Source organism: Microcaecilia unicolor, chromosome 2 (assembly GCF_901765095.1).
Source record: "Microcaecilia unicolor chromosome 2, aMicUni1.1, whole genome shotgun sequence".
In the NCBI taxonomy this organism is placed as follows: Eukaryota; Metazoa; Chordata; class Amphibia; order Gymnophiona; family Siphonopidae; genus Microcaecilia; species Microcaecilia unicolor.
This window is the reverse complement of record NC_044032.1, coordinates 173,279,322-173,300,262: the sequence shown is the minus strand read 5'-3', so window position 1 is coordinate 173,300,262 and position 20,941 is coordinate 173,279,322. Positions and strand designations below refer to the sequence as shown.

The following is a 20,941-nucleotide window of genomic DNA, read 5'->3' as shown; positions in this document are numbered from 1 at the left end:
ACTGAATAGGCTGAACTGAGAATGCAGTTATTATTGGTCTAGTGAAGGAATGGCCCTGACCATCTCTATAATATTCCTCTTCCTCTGTACCTTCTGTGTGTACTCTAGTTTAGGAAGAAAGTATGGAAATGGCAGAGATGCGAAACTGGAGAAAGAGAAAGTCTGGACTACTACTTGCTACTGGGCACAGGGTCAAAAGACACCAGGAGAAGAGCTAAGAGAAAGGAGGAAGGCTAAGACTGAATGCTTGGCAATTATGGCTATCAAGCAATTCATCCTCTTTAATTTTCTGTACTTTCTAATCCTTTCTTTTTACCACTTAGAAAAAATGTGTAGCATGTAACCCTCATATATTCACAAAGTGGGAGACCTTAAATCCAGCTGATCTTTACTGTAATATTTTGCCAAAAACATGTACAGTGTCATCACACTAAGGGCCCTGTTTACTAAGCAGCGTTGTAGGTGCATTAAAATGTTTAACGTGCGGTAACTATGTACACACGTTAAACATGTACGTGCCTATAATATCCCTATAGGCGCCTATATGGTTAGCACGTGCGCTAAGTGTAGGCGCGCTAAAACACTAATGCCTATTTGTAAACAGGGCCCTAAAGTTTATTGAATCTTGTGTGAGCCAGAGAACATCGGAATTCCTTACCCATTCATCAAATAAGATCAGCAGTGAAATTCCAGGAAACCAGAATAGAAACAGAAATTTATTTCCTCCTGTACGGTGAGAAAAAAAACCCAACTCAGTAGTGAAAAAAATCCTTCAGGTCCCTTTGGAAGCTGAGGAGAATCAGATAATATTTCTCGCCTGACATCTTTAGACTACTAGTTCAATCCTTGGGTTTAACTCAGTTCGATTACTGTAATTCCATCAATGCTGGATGTAAGAAGTGTGTCCTAAAAAGGCTACAAACGACCCAAAATACTGCAGCTAGGCTTGTCCTCAAGGTATCTTGTTTTGATAGAGCCACTCCATTATTATGCAAGCTGCACTGGTTGCCCATTAAAGCTAGGATTATTTTTAAATTATGTGTTTTTGTCTTTCAAATATTATATGGCAAGACACCGGATTTATATGCAGCCCTTAATAACTATTCCCCTATTCAATATAACCTCTGGTTCTATGGGCTATCTTAGACTTAATTTTCCAGATTGCAAGAGATTGCGTTATAAGTCAGTTCCTTCTGCCAACTTTAGATACCAGGGTGCTGTGGTGGAATTCAATGCCAATGATTATTTGGTATTTCGTAAAAGACTGAAAACTCTCCTCTTTGAGAGGTTTCTATCTTGGGGCCCTGTTAACTAAGGTGTGCTAGTGTTTTTAGCGAATGCTAAAAATTAGCATGCGGTAACGCTAGAGACACCCATATATTCCTATGGGTGTCTTTAGCATTACCGCGTGCTAATTTTTAGCATGCACTAAAAATGCTAGCATGCCTATAGCGTTAACCACATTATAGAACTCGAGTATGTTCGGGTAATGTGGGATATTTATGTGACAAAAGACTTCCTACAAAATAATAAAGTAAAAGGAATAATCCCAGGGCACAACAGAGGAAAGGATACTATTATCAGCTCATAAATGTTACATGAAAAGAGAAAACACTGAATATCGCCAGTATTTTTATAGATCGTTTTATTGTTGTTTTCTTCTTTTAAAACACATTTGAGCATTTCTTTTGAAACAGTTTCACAAACTGTTGTGCTAATAAAGTTTCTTGTATTGTGACGGGGGAAAAAAAAGAACAGACCTAGTTTCTCCTCAACCTACCTTGCTGAGCTGGTATCTCCCAACAGCTAGGAAACCTCCGTGCTTTATGCAACCTCCTTGTTCTGAGCCTTAACAAGATAGCGTCACAATGGCGGGCGGAGTCGGGCCGGTTGAGCCTCTGCTGTGAGTGGTTGCGCTACGGAAACAGGTTAGGTTGAGATAGTCTTCTCTTCTTTTCCTCTCTGCCCTATCGCGCGTTGCTGTCATTCGGCTTGAGGGAGGGGGAGCGCGGGGGCTGCTGCAAACCGGTGGTTGCGCAGTGGGAGGCGGCAGTGGGGTTGGGCCCCGTTTCTACTGTCACCTTAGCCGCCGTCAGTTGCGGTAATAGGAGGTGAGAGTTCAGATCCAGGTCTCGAGACGTTCAGGTGTTTTGAGCTTGCGGTTTGTGCTGGAGATAGCTGGTAGAGCTAGGGACAAGACGCAGTGCACGACGTGGCCGGGAGCGGGCAGTACTGTTCTGGGGGCAGGATTTGGCGTGGGAAGGAGGGTTTATTTTTATTTTTAGGTAGGGGGAGGAGTAGAGGATCTTGGCTAGCGGCGGCGCCTCTCGCCCTCTCTGAGGGATACAGTGGGTGGATCCCGTCTTGGCTGCTTCCTAGCACTTAACTCTTCCTGTCTTCTTCCGCAGGTGTCTGACGAGGACCAGGAGAGAGCTCGCATGCTCTTCTCCCCCTACCTTGGGTGTGCCCGCCGGTGACGCGGAGGCGGCAGATCCCTTTCCTCCACCCCTTCCCGGTCCCCCAGCCTCAGTCCGAGCCGCCGTCCGGGCAGCCATGGATCTGAAGACGGCTGTGTTCAACGCGGCCCGTGACGGTAAGCTGCGGCTGCTCACCAAGCTGCTGGGCAACAAGGGCCACGGCGAGGTGGCCTTGCTGGTGGCGGAGAAGACGAACGGCGCCACGCCGTTGCTGATGGCGGCTCGCTACGGCCACCTGGACACGGTGGAGTACCTGCTGGAACAGTGCTGCGCCGGCGTGGAGTCGGGCGGCTCGGTTAGTTTCGACGGCGAGACGATCGAGGGCGCGCCGCCCCTCTGGGCCGCCTCGGCCGCCGGCCACCTGCGCGTGGTGCGCTCGCTGCTCCGCCACGGCGCCGCCGTCAACAACACGACCCTGACCAACTCGACGCCGCTCCGCGCTGCCTGCTTCGACGGCCACCTGGAGATTGTGCGCTACCTCGTGGAGCACCGCGCCGACCTGGAGGTGGCCAACCGGCACGGCCACACCTGCCTGATGATCTCCTGCTACAAGGGCCACCGCGAGATAGCGCAGTTCTTGCTGGAGAAGGGCGCCGATGTGAATCGCAAGAGCGTGAAAGGTGAGGTGGTTTCCAACAAAACTAACTAAAAAGCCCGCTCCCCCACCCCGGTGGACTGAAAGAGCATCATCATTCTGCCCTGCTTTTGTCTGTTTGAATCCTGAAGGACATTTTGCAGTCATAATTGTAGCGCCGCCCATATGGTGAGACAAACCTCATCACTGAATACATTGTTTTTATTTTTAGACGAGTTCATTTTAGAGCAGTGGTCTTTACTAATTAACTTGGGTCACTTTGGATCCAAATGATCTGAAGGAGAGCCACCAAATATCTCCAGTTTCTGTGCCTCAGTCCTTTCCCCTCTTTGACCATCATCTGATAACTTTCACACTTAAACATCATCCTCCAGGCCCGTCCAGTCTTCACCAATACATTTAGGAATCTTCAGGCTATTGATTCTTGCGCTCTCCACCAGTGTTTCAACTCTTTTCCACACCACTGTTATTCAAGTCTTGTCAATGAGGCTCTCTCTTCCTATAATATTATTCTCTACTCCACTCTGGATATTTTGTAAGGCATACCAAACCCCAATCTTTGTGGACCTCTAGAATCTGCTGCCTACATTCTTGTGCCTGATCTACTGAATGCCTTTGACTGAAATCCGATGCTCATTGCTGACTTCATACACCTCAAATTATTTCTGACCACTGGCGTACCAAGGGGGTGGCGGTCCGCCCCAGGTGCATGCCACTGGCCGAGTCCTCTTGTTCCCTCCCTGCTGCTCTCTCTGCGCGGAACAGGTTGCTTCCTGTTCCGGGGCAGAGGGAGCAGCAGGGAGGGAACGAGCAGACTCGGCCAACAGGCGCGCGGCACCCACCCCCCCCCACCCCCAGCGGCGTGCACCCCGGGGAGGGGGAGGGTGTAATTTTGCCGGTGGGGGGGGGGGGCGCTGCATTGGCGTTTCTCCCTGGGTGTCAGGCAGCCTAGGAACGCCATTGTTTCTGACCTCCTTTGTCTGCTCTTTCAGTTGCCAAACAGGACTGCTACATCCATTTGACATTCATGTGTCTCAAACCTTCAATGTCTCCTTCCCATGCTGAACTCTGTCCTCATAGTGCCTTCACCTCCAACCCCCCACCCTTTACTGTCTCTCCAGACTCTGGCTGAGTACTTTCATGACAGGGTTCACAAGATTAACCTTGAGTTCAGCCAGGTCACCTCCACGTCTCCTTCCCCCAGTCCATTCTGTCAACCCTCCTTCAGCCCCTGCCTCATAAGTACATAAGTATTGCCATACTGGGACAGACTGAAGGTCCATCAAGCCCAGCATCCTGTTTCCAATGATGGCCAATCCAGGTCACAAGTACCTGGCAAGCTCCCAAAAAAGTACAATACATTTTATTCTGCTTATCCTAGAAGCAGTGGATTTTCCCCAATTCCATTTTAATAATGGTCTATGGACTTTTCCTTTAGGATGCCATCCAAAACTTTTTTTTTTAATCCTGCTAAGCTATCTGCTTTTACTACATTCTCTGGCAACAAATTCCAGAGTTTTTTTTCCTCCTTTTCTGAAATCACTGAAGAGGAAACTGCATGTTTTATTTCTTCCTCCAAACTGGCTACCTGTTTCTCTGATCTATTCCCACCCATCTACTCAGCACTATCTCTCCTACTGTTATCCCTAGTCATATCCTCAATCTTTCACTTTCCGCTGCAACTGTTCCCGATGCCTTCAAACATGCCATAGTTACACCACTCCTCAGAAAACCTTCATTGGAGACTACCTGTCCTTCCTAGTATCGCCCCCATCTTCCTCCTTACTTTCCTATCCAAAGTACTTGTACATGCTTTCACTGCTGTTGTCTTGACTTTTTCATCTCAAGCTATTCTTGATTCACTTCAATCTGGCTTTCACCCTCTTCATTCAACTGAAACAGCCCTTGCTAAAATCTCCAGTGACCTATTCCAGGCCAGCTCCAAAGGTCTCTATTTTGTCCTCGTCCTTCTCAATCTATCTGCCACTTTTGACACTGTTGATCACAGCCTACTCCTTGATACTGTCCTCACTTGGATTTCAGACCTCTGATATTTTCCAGGTTTTCTTCTTCGCTCCCATCACACTTCATGTATGCTCTTTTGGATCCTCCTCCACTATCAGTTGGTATACCTCAATGCTCTGTCTTGTTTCCTCTCTTGGTGCTCTGATCTCATCCCATGGTTTTCAGTACCACCTTTATATTATTCTATTCCCTTTATTTATAGCCCGCTAATATCCTTTAGGAATCTAAGCAGGTTACAGAATCTTCATATATAAAATTCAGTTTCAAACATTAAATAACTGCGCAAATAATTCTGTTTTTAAGCCTTCCTAAACAGTGTGTAATCCATTATTGCGCAATGGTGTAAAGAAAATTGATAAATAGCCAACAGAGACTCAAAATAATGTTCAAATTGAATCCTATTTACTGCCGGGAACGCTAAATCTAATATTTGCATTTAGATCGTGATAAATTTGGATAAGAAGTAAAAGAAATATGATCTAATTGACATCTGTTAAAAAAAATGAACTAAGCAAATCGATGTAAAATCTATTCTAGCACTTGCAACCAATGCAGCTTACTAAATAATGGTGTCACATGATCATTCTTTTTGTTTTTTCCTGATTCATCCCTGCATACAGGGAGTTATAATAATCCAACTGCAGCAGAATCACTGCCTGTACCAACATTCTATATTGAGTTTGGGGGGGGGGGGGGGGGGGAGGCATATTGCTCTTAATTGTCTAAGTTTAAAAAATATTCTTTTACTTAAATTGTTTACTTGTTTTTTTTTTATGTTAATTGTGTGTCTAAGATGAATACCAACACTCCAGACGATTTCTCAAAATTCAATTTCTCTCCTATACTAAGAACCAAATTTTGTGGAATTTTAACCAAAGTATTATCAAAGTATAGGGGCCCTTTTACAAAGGCCGCACTGAAAAATGGCCTGCAGTAGTGTAGACATGTGTTTGGCGCATGCAGAATCATTTTTCAGCACACCTGTAAAAAAATAAATGCCTTTTTAAAACCTTTTGCCAAAAATGGACATGTGGCAAAATGAAAATTTCCGAGCGGCCATTACCAGCCATTGACCTAGCAGTAAAGTCTCAACGCGTTAACTGGGCAATAATGACCTACACATGTCAAATGCCACTTGTAGCACCCAGTACGTGCATCCGAAAATAAAAATTATTTTTCGGACGTGCATATCAGATGCGTACCAAAAATGAAATTACCACAAGAGCCAATGCAGTAGCAGGGTGGTAACTCCATTTTGGTATGCTTAGTAAAAGGGCCCCATAATAACTTAGTTTTAGATGTATTGCTAAGACTGCTGAGTAAGCTTGGGAAGCACTTATGTAAGGTGGTTGTATGACTATTTTTAGGGGTTCACTTTGCTTTTTACCCCTGACGCAGCCTGAGGGCGAAATGTGGCCACGTCGGGTAACTTGTAATAAACCACTTCTTCTGTTATCCTCCTGTTCCATTTTTTTGTCTTTTTTGATCTGCTTTTTTTTCTTTTGGTTTGCTATTTCTGTGGCAGATCTTTGCCTTTTTTTGTTTCTGTCTAATTAACCTTAGTGGAAAATCTCCTTTCTTGGGTGTAGGGGGAAAACTTTTTTTTAAACCAAAAAGAACAACATTAAAAAAAAAACAAAAACCTGTTGATCCATACATAAAGGCTAGCTTTTTTTTAATCTTAGGCATTTGAATAATGCGGGAAAACTTCAGAAACTAAGTACATCTATAGTTCATCTTGGTCTGGTTAACCCTGATCATGTAGCCAAACTAGTTCCTAATCAGTTTAGGTAATCATCAAACATATAAATGACAAGTGACCGACTCACCCGCAAATGCGCAGTAGAGATTTCCCTCTGTCTCGCCCTCGCGTCAAGACGTGATGACGTCAGAGGGCGGAACAGAGAGGGAAATGGACGCTGCCACTGGAGCCTGGAGACAAAACAACATTGCCGGCGCACCAACCTCCACCCCCCATCCCCAACGTCGCTGCCGCTCCCGCCCCCTCCATATCGGGTCCCCTGCATTGACATGAGAGCGCCTCTCACCTCCGTGTGGAAGCGCTGCAGGCAGCAGCAGAGAGATCTGCCTGCAGCGCTTTCACACGGAGGTGAGAGGCGCTCTCATGTCAGTGCAGGGGGCCCAGCACGGAGGGGGGAGGGAGCGGCGGCGAGGAGGGTAGCTGGACATGGGGGGAGGGCAGGGGGCAGAGAGGAAAGTTGCTGGACATGGAGGGAGAGCAGGGGGCAGAGAGGAAAGTTGCTGGACATGGGGAGAGAGCAGGGCAGAGAGGAGGGTTGCTGGACATGGGGGGAGGGCAGGGGAGAGAGCAGGGTGGGGGGGGGGGAGGCCAAGGGAAAGAAGAGGGTTGCTGGATATGGGGGGAGGGCAGGGGAGAGAGGAGGGTCAGTGGACGGGGTGAGGCCAGGGGAGACAGGAGGGCTGCTGGACATGGGGGGGAGGGCATGGGAGAGCAGGGTTGGTGGACGGGGTGGGGAGGCCAAGGGAAAGAGGAGGGTTGCTGGATATGGGGGGGAGGGCAGGGTAGAGGATGGTTGGTGGACGAGGGGAGGCCAGGGAATACATAGGGGGGAGGGCAGGGGAGAGAGCAGGGTTGCTGGACATGGATGGATGGAGGTGAGAATTACATTTTGCAAAACACAAATCTTGCCCGTTTTAACGGGTTTAACGGCTAGTTAGAAATAAAACATGGAAAAGAAAATAAGATACCTTTTTTTATTGGACATAACTTAATACATTTCTTGATTAGCTTTCAAAGGTTGCCCTTCTTCGTCAGATCGGAAATAAGCAAAGGTTGGTAGATGACAGTATATAAGTGAAACATCAAAGCATTCCAGTGACAGTCTAACAGGATGGGGGTGGATAGATGAGAGACAGGAAGAAGGACAGGGGGATATGCATGGAGACAGGAGGGTGACAAAGCAGTAGAATTTTATGGTTTATAATGTGCTAGAAAATCCAGATCTTTGTAAAGTCCTGTCTGGTGGGTGTCAAAATATTTAATCATTCTGACTTCAAAGGTCTTGCGTTCCTGTATTGTTTTTAAAGTTCCCTTTTAAGATTCTTATCATGAAGTCACTGGTACAGTGTTCTGGTTTTGTAAAGTCTGCCCCACAGGCGTGACATCTTTATCGGTTCTGGCATTTTTCATATGGTGTCTGTGTAAATTAAATCTCTTCTTTAGCATCTGACTGGTTTCTCCAATGTAGCAGCCTTTGTTGCATTTTTTTTACATTGAATGGTATGTACCACATTGGAAGATGAGCACATGAAAGATTCCTTAATATTGAAATATTTTTGCTTTGTGAATGACCGTGGATGGGGTCCTGCGAAATGTTTTGGCATAGTTTGCAGCTGGATATATTGCAAGGATGTGTGCCATTCTTTTCTTTTTGAGTCTGTGTTGGAAGCTTACTTCTAATTAGCTTGTGTTTTAAGTTGGGTGGCTGACGGAAGGCCAGCACTGGTGAGGATGGGAATATCTCTTTCAGTAATTCATCCTCCTGGAGTAGAGGCTGCAGATCTTTTATGATTTTTCTTAATTTTTCCAGCTCTGGGTCGTATGTCACTATAAGGGGGGGGTTCTGTCTGTGGCTTTTTTTCTTTGTACTGTAGCAGATTTTCCCTGGGTGTTTTTGAGGGAGGGGGCAATATTCTTCGAGATTATTTTGGGGTTGTAGCCTTTCTGTTTGAAGGATGCAGTAAGGATTTCAAGGTGTCTCTCTGTCCCCTGGGTCAGAGCAGATACGGTGGTATCTTGTGGCTTGGCTGTAAATAATGGATCTTTTTGTATGTGAAGGGTGGAAGCTGGAGTTGTGGAGGTAGCTGCATTTGTCTGTCGGGTTCTTGTATATGGATGTTTGTATATATCCATCACTGATTGAGACTGGTGTCCAAAAAATTGACTTTTCTGGGGAGTAGTCAATTTTGAATCTGATTGTAGGATGGTATGTATTGAAGGAATTGTAAAATTGTTTTTCTTCCCCCCTCAGTCCAAATCATAAAAATGTCATCGATGTACCGGTAGTATTTTAGGGGTTTGGTCTGGTATGTATTCAGAAATGTCTCTTCCAGCTCAGCCATAAAAAGGTTGGCATATTGGGGTGCTGTCCTGGTGCCCATCGCAGTGCCCATTGTTTGTAGATAGATATCATTGTTAAAGCGGAAGTAGTTATGAGTTAAAATAACTTTTGTAATAGTTTCTGGTGAGTATTGATGGTCCAGTGTGGATGTTTTTAGGAGCCTCCCACATGCAGCTATGCCATCGGCATGGGGAATGTTGCTGTATAGTGATTCTACATCCATCGTGACCAGAATGGTGCTTGGTGGTAATTGCTTGATATTTTTCAATTTATTCAGAAAGTCTGTGGTGTCTTGTAGAAGCTGTTTGTTTTGTGCACGAGAGGTTTCAGAATTCCCTCTACGAGTCCAGATATTTCCTCCGTGAGTGTGCCAATACCCGATATGATTGGTCTACCAGGGTTTCCAGGTTTGTGGATTTTGGGTAGCATGTAGAATGTGCCCACAGAAGGCAGGTTTGGTATAAGTTTCTTCAGGTGTGGCTGTACTTGTTAAGGAAATGTTCTGATCAGGTCTTTCAGCTGCTTTGTATAATCCTGTGTGGGATCCTCCTCAGTTAGTTTCCTGTAGTATGTATTGTCTGAGAGCTGTCTGTACCCTTCTTCAATGTATTTTTCTGTGTCCATAATCACCACTGAGCTTCCTTTGTCTGCGGGTTTGATGATAATGTGTGGGTTAGTTTGTAGAGTTCTTATGGCTGCTCTTTCTGGTGGAGTAAGATTGTACAGAATTTTCTTTTGTTTGCTGGAAAGTTGTGATTTTACCCTATGTCTGAAGTAGAGAGCTGCACGGGAACGGGGTCCACGGGAATCCTGCGGAACCCGTGGGAATGGGAGCAGTTCTGCGGGGTTCCCGCTGGGACGGAAGCCGTTCTGTGGGGTTCCCGCGGGGACGGAAGCGGTTCCTGTGGGGTTCCCGTGGGGATGGAAGCAGTTCTGTGGGGTTCCCGTGGAAGTGTAAGCTACACCTGCACCAGCCTCTCATCTACCGAGTACCAAGTTTTTTTGAGTGCTGTCTCCTCCTCCTCCTCTTCCTCCTTGCTTTAACAGCACAAATGTGGAAAATTTTCCATTAAGGAGGTGGTAGAGAGACAAATGATGGAATTCAAAAAGGCATGGGATGAACACAGAGGATCTCTAATTAGAAAATGGAAGTTATAAAAAAACCTAACCTTAAATGGCTGCATGTGTGTGGATGTGTGAAGTAATGCTTAGATGGCAACTCTAGCTGTGATTAACTAGGGCCAATACCTGGTTTAGGATGGGCTGGAAAGGGCTTAGACAGCAACTTCAGTGGTTGAAACACAAGGACAGTTCTGGACAGATTTTTACGATCTGTGTCCCACAATTGAGAAGACGCGTAGATTGGAGTGGGCTTCAACGACAACTCCAGCAGTTGGAACATAAGGATAGGGCCAGATAGACTTCTATGGTCTGTGTTCCAGAAACACAAAAGAGAGACCATAATCAAGTACATAATATCACACTCATTAATTTAATCATGAATTGATAATGAGTGTGACTATTGGGCAGGCTGGATGGACCATTCAGGTCTTTATTTGCTGTCACTTACTATGTTACAATTAATCCTCTTTGCTCCCGGGCTGATGAGCAGACCTCAGCTCTGACACAGGCATGAGCATCATCAGATGTCACCTGACCTATTGGTGCGTGCATGTGGTGACCTCTCAGTACACAGTGCCAGTAAATCAGAGACAAATCTTACATGTGCACACCAGAGTGTTCCAAGCTTCAGCTTCCATTCCTTCTTTGCCTACAGTGCTTTGGCTCAAATCCAGAGAGAGTGAGGGAGCTGACTGGAATTTTCTTTTATGTACCATTAAATTCTTGCGGGGACAGGTGAGGATGGGTTAAATTCTTGCGGGGATGGGTGGGGACAGGTTGGGATGGGTTACATTTTTGCGGGGATGGATGGGTAAGATTCCAGCAGGGACGGGCGGGGATGGGTAAGATTTATGTCCCCGTGCAACTCTCTAGTCTGAAGCTTTCTATGTAGTTGTCCAGCTTGTTGTTTTGTCCATCCTGTGTGGTCAAGTAAGTGTTCTTTTGTTTAAAACTGTATTCCAGTTAGTTGGGATTTCCTTTGTTGTGAAAATGTGCCTTCAGGCGCAGTTTTGTAAAGAATTCTTCCAGGTCTGAGTATAATTGAATTTCGTCCAGCTTGCTGGATGGGCAAAATGAATGTCAAAAATCAGTTTAGGAATTCATTTTGCTTTATAAAGTTGTCTGTTTTTTTTTCTCTACAGCTTTAAACAAAAATCTCTAAAGTTTTTTTCAGACTTTATCAATATTCTCCCATCTCTCAATTTCTGCTTGTGGTTTATTTTATGTGGAAATAAGGCTCAATGTACGAGTTTTGTAGGTAACTTCTTTTTATTGGACTAACTTAAAATATCTGCTGCAGCTTGTTAAACTCTTATTTCCCCATATCCAAGTGAATTAAAATTAATGTTCTTGACCACAGATGTTTTGCTCTGTTAATTATAACATTTTCTTTATTGCTTATCTGAGCAATATCTTGATGTATTCGACTGCTTGAGAATGGAATATCTGCTTCTCTGTTTCATTTGACTCCTTTAGATGTTTTTTCTCTTTTATGAATAGTTATATCATATCATATAACTTTTGCTCCTTCCACTAATTCATCCTTTGTGATTTATTTTTCTTTTAATACCACCTGTGATCTTAGACACGTTAAAGGGGTGGGATGGGTGTTGTCTCCCTATGGTTTGAACCCTTTTACTTGACATTTTGTTTCCTTAAACCTTTCCAGAAGCTTCTATTTTCAGCATTTGATCTCTCGTACCACCTCTTCTTGCTTGCTTTAGTCTTTTCAGAAGGTTCTGTTCTCGGCCTTTGATCCTATGGACATGAATAACTATTCTTAATTCCTTTCCTTTCCCTTATTCTGTGTTATCTTCCATAGGGTGTCTTTTTTATTAAGCTACAGTAGCGTTTTTAGCTCACAGTAGAAATCAGCTGGTGTTAAACGCCGAGACACCCATAAGAATATAACTGGCATCTGTGTTTACTGCCAGCTGACTTTTACAGTGAGGTAAAAACACTGCCGCAGCTTATTAAAAGACCCCCTCATAATGCCTACTAAGGCTTCCCTGAAGTCCTCCGCTCCCAATATATGAAATTACACTTTTCTGGGAAGTAGGGCCAGTGCCTGGGCAGACTTTATGGTCTGAGTCCTGAAAATGGTAAGAACGAATTGTTATCAAGAATGAGTATATCATATGCTATGAGTGCAGGTGCTATGTATCTCAATGGAATAGGGGAAAACATCGTACAGCGGAACTTAGTGAGTAAAATATTGAGCCAATAACAGTATAGCAATGATTTGATGATGATTGTGACTGCTGGGCAGACTGGATGGACCATGCAGGGTTTTTTTTAACCTAGTTACTCTCATCATTGTTACTACTTGTTTTGAGAAATGTGTTCTAGAATGATCTAAAAACTTCGTGTGACATTTTATTTTTCCTATTCATTCGGCTGTTTGGTATGTGAGCTATGAGTAGATATTAGAATCATAGTAATGCAGGTTTCAAGTTTAGTCTATTCTTGATATACTGCATCATTAGTACATACCATATGAATCGGCAAAAGTTTAGAGGCGGAAATGAAGTACAATAATTGGACAGAAGATAAGGATAAAAAAAGATCATCTTGCTCTTTGCTATATTTTACTAAAGAGTCTGCCCGGCAAGATGTAACTGCAGCTCCATGCAGGTTATTCCTCCTCACTCCCCACACTGATACCTTTTTAGGTAGCACAGTGTAATCTTTTTATAGCTCCTTGTTTGCACAAGTTAAGTGCCTTTATTATTCTGTTGCCTAAGGGGGTTCTTTTGTTTTTGTTATGGCTTAATAGCAAGAGAATTGAAAGAAAACACAAGGATAACCTGCACAGAAGTTCATCCTACATCAGCTGTAAAATCATTATACCAGGCTGACACAGAACTTAGAAATTGCATCCTGGCAACCAGAGTTTTATGCCCTTGATTTTTCTTTGTCTCCCCCACCCTTCTGACTTTTGTGGTGCTTCTGCAATTTGGCTTTCTAATCTTGACCTATGTAGTGTAGGAGCTTTGGGCTGATTCTTCACCATGAATGCGGATTCCATGGAAGGGACCCCTTGCTGGAGGGGCTCACTGGTCCTCTAAAGCATTTTCCCTTATACAAGGCTCTTGTTTGCATGATAGCGGAGTGGGAAGTTCCAGATGGCCCTCTTCAAGGCACTAGACTGCTGGATCACGTATATAGCTCCTTCACCCCTTTGAGGTCCAGAATGGGCTTGCACTTTTGCATGGAGACTCTACACTCTGTCATCGCATCGGTTCGGCTAGGGGAGTTTTAACTTCCATGGACCTCATGGAAACCTATCTGTATATCCACATCATGGATTTCCACAGGAGGTATTTGTGCTTCTGTGTGCAGGGGCAGCATTTTCAGTTCTGAGCTTTGCCTTTTGGCCTGGCACCATGCACCTTTTCTAAGGTTATGGTGGTGGCTGCACACCTGAGGCGCCAAGGAGTGCGGGTTCACCCATACCTGGCTGACTTGGAGGCGGAGTTTGTTCAAGCCACGGCTCAGGTGATTTCTCTTCTGGAGTCCTTGGGCTGGGTCATAAATTGACCCAAGAGTAACTTGGTGCCCTCTTAGGTACTGAACATGGTCTGGGGGATGGTGCTTCTTCTAGAGGAGCGAGTGCAGAGTCTGCGGTTGTGCAAGCTTCAGATGCCCACAGTTTGCTACTTGCAGCTTCTGGACTCCATGGCAGCGACTCTGGAGGCTTTCTCTTGGGCAAGGGCCCACATTCATTCTCTGCTGATGGCTCCCGACCAGTCAGGACTTTCACTGTCTTCTTCCTCTCACGCCAAAGTCGAGGCTCAGTCTGGACTGGTAAGATAGCGGCCCGTCTGTTGAAAGGGGTTTCTGTGGATTCCCCTCGGTAGGTTTTGGTCACTACAGATGCGAGTCTCCTCGGTTGGGGAGCTCACTATCTGGGTCATGTAGCTTAGGGTCTTTGGTTGAGCCAAGAGGTGACAGCTTGGACTGTTAGCTGCTTAGAAACCTGGGCAGTGCACCTGCCCTCCAGCGATGGCTGAAGTTCCGGCAAGGTCAAGTCAGTCAGTGATGTCAGTGCCACAGTAGTGGTATACATCAACAAGCAGGGAAGTACCCAGAGTCAGGAGGCAACTCTGGAGGCGGCAAGTCTGTCGATGGGTGGAGACCCATCTGTTGTTCCTTTCAGCAATTTACATTGTGGGCAAGGACAGTGTGCAAGCGGACTCTTATCAGCTGCTGTCTCCTTGATCCAGTGGAGTGGGAGATGGGCATCAAGCCTTTCAGCTCATTCTGGATTGCTGGGGGCCCCCACTACGTGACAGTGCGAGCCGACAAAGGCAGATCGCTTCTTCAGTCAGTGGAGGGATCTGCCTCTTGGGGAATCAATGCCATGGTTCAACTGTGGCTAGAGCCCCTATGTCTTCTGTGGCCCCTCATAGGGCATCTTTTGCGCAGGATTGTGTGCTTTCCTTATCTAGTCTTGCTGATGGCTCCTGATTGGCCCTGCAGACCTCCGGTATCGTCTTGCAGAGGACCCGCTTCCTTTAGTATGGACCGGTAGAAATGGAGGGCCCGGATCCCCAACTGGCTTACGGTTTGGTTATTGAAAGGAGGAGAAAGCGCTTGGAGCAACGGGGATAATCTCCTGCAGTGATTTCTACGCTGCTTTGTTCCCAAAAAGTCTTCTATGTCCCTAGCCTAGGTCAGGGTCTGGTGTGTTCTTGAATCATGGTGTGGGGAACACGTGGTCTCCTTTGTTCAGGTTCCTGATACTTTGGGCTTCTTACTGCGGGGCCTGGACCAAGGGTTGGCTTTGAGCTCCCAGAGGTGTTCAGGTTGCGGCATTCTCCATTTTCAGAGGGAAAGTGGCGTTTCTGGCTTTGCATAAAGAGAGCACATTTTCTGAAGGGGGTGGCATATGTTTGCCCTCCGCTTTGGTTGCCTTTTCCGTCATTTGGACCTCAGTGTGGTGCTCAGGGGACTGTCTAGGGCTCCATATAAGCCCTTATGTTTGGCCTCCATTAAGGACCACAACATTAGTATGTGTTTGGTAGCCATTAGTTTAGCTCAGAAGGTGTCTGAGCTACAGGTTCTTTTGTGTCGTGATCCTTATTTGTCCTTTTATTGAGGATTCTGTGCCTTGTGAATCATTTCCTCTTTTCTGCCAAAGGTGCATTCTCATTCCCATGTAAATTGGGAGATTTGCTTGCCCTCCTTTGTGATGTTTCATGACCCTTGGAAGGATCAGGTGGCCTTGAAGGCAATAATTGTGCAGTGGAGTAAGATGGCTATTGAGTCTGCCTACATCAGCGAGAATGTCCTGAAATCGTCTACTAGGACTCAGCCACTTCTTGGGTAGAGACCTGGTCGGTATCCCCTGAGGAGATATGTAGGGCGGCGATGTAATCATCACTTTGTTCATTTGCCAAGCATTACGGGTTGGATGTGCATGGGGCGGGGTCTTCCCCTGCCCAGTAGATCTGCTTCAGTACATCCCATTTATGGAGAATGGTTGAGCTGATGCTGAGAGAGGAGAAATTGTGCCTTAATTTTCTTTAGTTAGCGAAACTCCTTGACCTGTGGTTCTGGATGTGCTCTGTGCTCTCACAGTAGCTCGACAGAAAATGTTTTTTTGATTCATTCCAAGATTTGGATTTTCCCTGGTATATGTGGGGTAGTGAGTGTGTTTTGCTAGCTTGCTGCTCCTTGTGTTTGCAGTGGTTGGGGCATGGGTGCGTTAGAAGGGCCTTCTGCTTTGGCAGATGGATACTGGAATCTTCAAGGGGGCACCACAACTTATATTGGTGAATTCGCAGTAGAATTCAGTCTTTTCTCTACCTCTGCCTGCTGTTGGGAAGGCATGATAACTCATTTGTGCAGAATGATTTCGCTGTCTAAAGAAAAGAAACTTTGGTAAGGCTTAATTTTTCCTTTATGCAGTTTATCAAGCAGAAAAGCCTCAAGGTGAGCAGGATCAAAATAAACATGCCTGATCAAAATCAGAAGTATAACGTTTGCAGGGGTACTATAAAGAGAAAAGCCTCAGTTGCAAGAACCACTCAGGTTCATAGGCATGCAACGTTAAAACTTAACTTTTTGCCCACAAAACTTTAGCCTGGTTTTGTTTTTGTTTTAAACAGTTTCAGAATTCTAATTTTATCCATTTGGAGCCAAAAGGTGCTAGAAGTGTCGCCCTGGTAATACCATCTTGTGAAATTTGCATAAATGCTGTTAAACTTGAAACTGATAATTCAAGCCCACTTAGAGGAGCAGCCTCTTGAACATGCACAGAATTGGAAGAACAAACATAGTAGCTTTTGTAATTGCATTTATCCAAGGCATAAACTATTGGAAGACCTCAACACAATATTTGCATTGAAGAATTACTGGTGATATACAAGTCTGAGGAAAATTTAACAACCTTACATTTTTATTTATTTTCCCTAAAAGTTCTGGAAAATTCCGTTTGTCTTTGAAGTGCCAGTATGTCCTCCTATTCAATAGCACCTGTAACTTGCAAGGTCTGAGTTTCACTATTTCCCCAACATCTTCAAGTAAGTTTGAACTTGTGGTCTTAATTTATCAATAGTGGTCTGAGTCAGGGTTCCCCCCCCCCACCCCCACCCCCGCAATCCCCTGCAGAAGGCAGTTAGCCATATATCAAACAATGAAATCTTACCTGAAGGCTTTTCAGCCTCCCCCACAGCCAGACCGCTTTTCCTTTGGCAAAGATATTGCTTTAGAGAGTGGTGTAGAGAAGAACATTTTCTAAAAGTAGAAGGTCCCTTTGTAACTCACCCACGCCCCACCCACCACTGCAACGGCAATGAGCAGCAAGCTAGCAAAACGCCCACATTCATTACCCCGCATATACGAGGGAAAAGCCAAATCTGGAAATTTTTTTTAAAAATGTTCTACTGAGAGAGCACACCCAGAACCATGGGCTAGCACTGGCCTCTGACGCTACAGAGTGGTGTTCAGGTCAGCTGTAGAGCTTGGGCCTCTGCCATATTTTTTGGGACAGACCTGCATTTTGTAGGAGGTGTATCCTAATACTTAGTACAGTGGAATGAGATCCTTGGGAAAAGAGGTTCAATTCCCATTACAGCTCCTTGCGACCCCCTAGGCAAGTCACTTAACCCTCCATTGCCCCAGGTACAAAACTTTAGATTGTGAACCCACTAGGAACAGGGACTCTGTGTATACCTAGTAGCACTATAGAAATGAGTAGTAGTAGTAGTAGAGACAGCTGTATGTAAGTTGGAAACTCTCTAGAGTCCATTACTGCAGCTCCATGGCCGTTCCACAGATTGACCTTCCTTATATGGAGGGAGAGGTGGTGGCAGAGCTATGGGACTTAAAGAAGCACCAGTCACAGAGGAAGACAGCACAATTGCAGTCTGGTCTCTTCCACTCACTTGACTGAGTTGTTGCATGATTTATAGGGGCTACTGCTGCCATTACAGTGCCTGAGAAGGCTCTTGGCTTACTTTTACTTTTCCCCATAGCAGTAATAAGGACACCAATCAGACCTTTGAGTGACTAAACATGGTGCAATTTACCCCCCCCCCCCCCCCTTTCAGTCATGTGCCACAGGTAGAGTAGATTTAAGCAGCACCAGGGCACACAAGTCACCAGCCATAGAAACCCAAACTGGGCTCCACTCTAAACAGTTCAACTGTGGCAAGGTAATAGCATAGTTCTCCTCGATTTCCAGTTTTTGTCTATCACATCTTCCTTTAGGGTGTCCATCTAACTGGAAATCTTTGTCATCTACAAAAATGCAAGCTTCCCTTATAACCTTGATCTAGGAGGCTTCAAGTTAGAGGTGCTATTCTTTGTGTAGAGTAGTTGTCGCTATGTTAGCAGGAGGGAGACTTACTTTTGTTATGTGCGGCCACCTCTTGGTATGGAGGATGTGTAGCAGGATTCAAAGACTGCCGGTTAAGCTAAGAAAGCAAGTCAGCCGCAACCCTCGCCATCCTAAGGAGAAGGAGCTTTATTGTGTCGGACAGATGACAGGTGAACCAAAAGTGATTAGGCCACTATCTAAGCTATAGAAAGCCCCTTTTCCTTGTTTCTGCATCTCCTATCCTAGTTTATGATCCTAGCCAGCTCATTTGCCTCCAGGTAGTGAGATACCACTCACTCCTACTGTCACAAAAATCTCCTTTGTATCCTAAACCATTGTCCTTTTCCTGCTCCTATATCAACTTTCGTCAACAGAATCCTCTGTTAGAAGTCTAAACCCCTGCCATTTGTGGTGGTATCCTGCATATTGTCCACAGACTGCCTTCGGCAACTCCAGGGTCCCCTGGAGGTGGTCCATCTCCTGGGGAATACCGCTTTGCTCTTCCCCACAGGTACATTAATCCCACTCAGAGAACACAAAATGCAGGCTCCTGTGCACCAGTGCTGTTTATTGATTCAAAGTTGGCTACAGTTTTCCCTTATCATGGCCCTCCACCTGGCCGGTCTGGGAATCCTCAAGTCCAGGGATTGGAGGCCCGAATGCTACTGGCCCTGCAGAGTTCCCCCTTCCCTTCTAGCACAGGGCAGGTGATAGTTTTAAGGGTCCCACAAATGCCTTTCCCTTAAGCACAGGGACATGCCCCAGTTCAAAAGTCCAAAAGTCTTTTCACCTTAAGACCAGGTCAAGGTTCCAGAATGCCTTTTCCTTAAGCCCAGGGAAAGGCCACCTTTCAAAGCCAAAATGCCTTCCCTCCCCAAACACAGGTCCAGGCAAATAGCTCCAAGTCCCAAGAGGCTTTACCCTTGAACACAGGGAAATGCCACAGTCCACAATGTTCAAACAAATGCTCTCTTCCTTGGAGCCCAGGGCAAGGCTACAGTTCCAAAATTCTGTCACTTAGCTGCTCACCTTCAGCTGCCTCTGGAAAAACCATTTCAGCTGGGGCTGGAACAGCTGCTTGATTTGCCTCCCCCATCTCACCAGCTTAGAAGCCAGGTTGGCTAGGAGTCCTTTTAATTCCCTTCCCTGCAACTGGGCCAGAGCAGTCACCTCCATAGGCTCCAGATCATCAGCCTCAAGAGGTTTGAAGCGCCCCGTCGCTTCCCAGTCCATTAGTTCTTCTCCCTTTATATTCCTCACCTGTTCCTCCCTACCCGGCTTATTTGCCATTCCCTAATCCCTCCCCCCTTCCTCAGCATCCTGGGATCTGTAGTTCCACCTCTGTTCCCTTTCCTTTTCCCTGTCAGATTGCACAGGATACTGGGACTTGTAGCCCTCCCTCCTTCCTATGTTTCTCAGATATCTATACCTCCCTGAGGGCGTGGCCTCATGGCTTCCCTCCCTTAGGGACTTGGGGTTAACCCTCGGGCGGGGAAATCCATCCGCCCTACTCCTTTCCCCGGCTCCTTATTCCCTCACCCTCCTGGGTTCCTCACAATATCTAGAATGCCTCACTCTTTCAATTCAGTCTTCCACAGAGAACCATGTGAGATCATGCCTTTGCTCCTAAAAAGTAAATGAACTGTGTAGTGTAGGGCTTTCCAAACCTGGTCACTCTGTGGGCAGGTTTTCAGAACAGCCACAATGGAAAAATATGCATACATGTTCACATATACTGTACGTATTCTAAATACCGAACTAGCGTTGAAGAAGTTTGCAAGGCTGTGACGTAGTCGTCAGTCCACACATTCACATCACACTACTGCCTTGAGCAGGATACCCGACGCGACAGTCGGTTCGGGCAGACAGTGTTGCAGAATCTCTTTGCAGTATAGAATCTAACTCCACCCTCTTAGGCCCGTTTTATTCTGTTTCAGGCTTCACTCTCATTCAGATTGTATATAGTTTCAGGTTAATCTGCATTATATCCTCGCCATTGTGAGGCCCAGTTGACCAATGTTTATTTTTGTAGAGCCTGGATGCTAGGGATTCCCCACTTGTGAGAATAGATAGGCCTGCTTGTCCTCAGAAAAAGCAAAGACACTTACCTCTAGCAGGTATTCTCTGAGGAGAGCAGGCCTTGTATTCTCACAATCTTAGTGGTTAGAGTGGTGGACTTTGGTCCTGGGGAACTGGGTTCGATTCCCACTGCAGGCACAGGCAGCTTCTTGTGACTCTGGGCAAGTCACTTAACCCTCCATTGCCCCAGGTACAAATAAGTACCTGTATATAATATGTAAGCCGCATTGAGCCTGCCATGAGTGGGAAAGCGCAGGGTAAAAAAAAAAAAAAAAAAATCCCGCCGTTGGAGTTGTTTCCTTTATTATTTTTCCTTTTTTGCTGTTATGACCGTGTTCGTGTGGCGGGCGAGAAGTCATGCATGCTTGTGTGGTGGAGCGTGACTCACACTCCACAAAGCTCTTATGCTTGTCATAAGATCCGGACCAGGCAACGTGGCCTGCATTACCCACTTGTGAACATATAAGGCCTGCTGTCCTTGGAGAATATCTGCTACAGGTAAGTATCTTCGCTGTATCCCATGACCTCATATACTATCTATAGCAGTATACTAAAGTGTGTTTGTGGCTTATGTTGGCGATTATTAACATGTGTTATCTCTAGAGTACTGTGAAGATTATTAATATATGAATAGTGAAGAGCAAGATGACCATGGCCGGAAATGCTCATTAAAAGCCAGAAATCACTGCCAGTATGCAAGCTTTCAAACTACATG

General features: G+C 45.5%; 1 protein-coding gene across 1 annotated transcript in view; it reads left to right on the top strand.

Annotated features, from left to right (window-relative positions):
* The first annotated feature begins 1,955 nt into the window (after positions 1-1,955).
* Positions 1,956-20,941, top strand: part of FEM1C (fem-1 homolog C) — a 32,303-nt gene continuing 13,317 nt past the window's right edge. The window contains exons 1-2 of the mRNA XM_030193501.1: positions 1,956-2,111; positions 2,409-3,097. Of these exons, the coding sequence (XP_030049361.1) occupies positions 2,554-3,097 (544 nt within the window). The 5' untranslated portion in view covers positions 1,956-2,111; positions 2,409-2,553. The remainder of the gene's footprint in view (positions 2,112-2,408; positions 3,098-20,941) is intronic.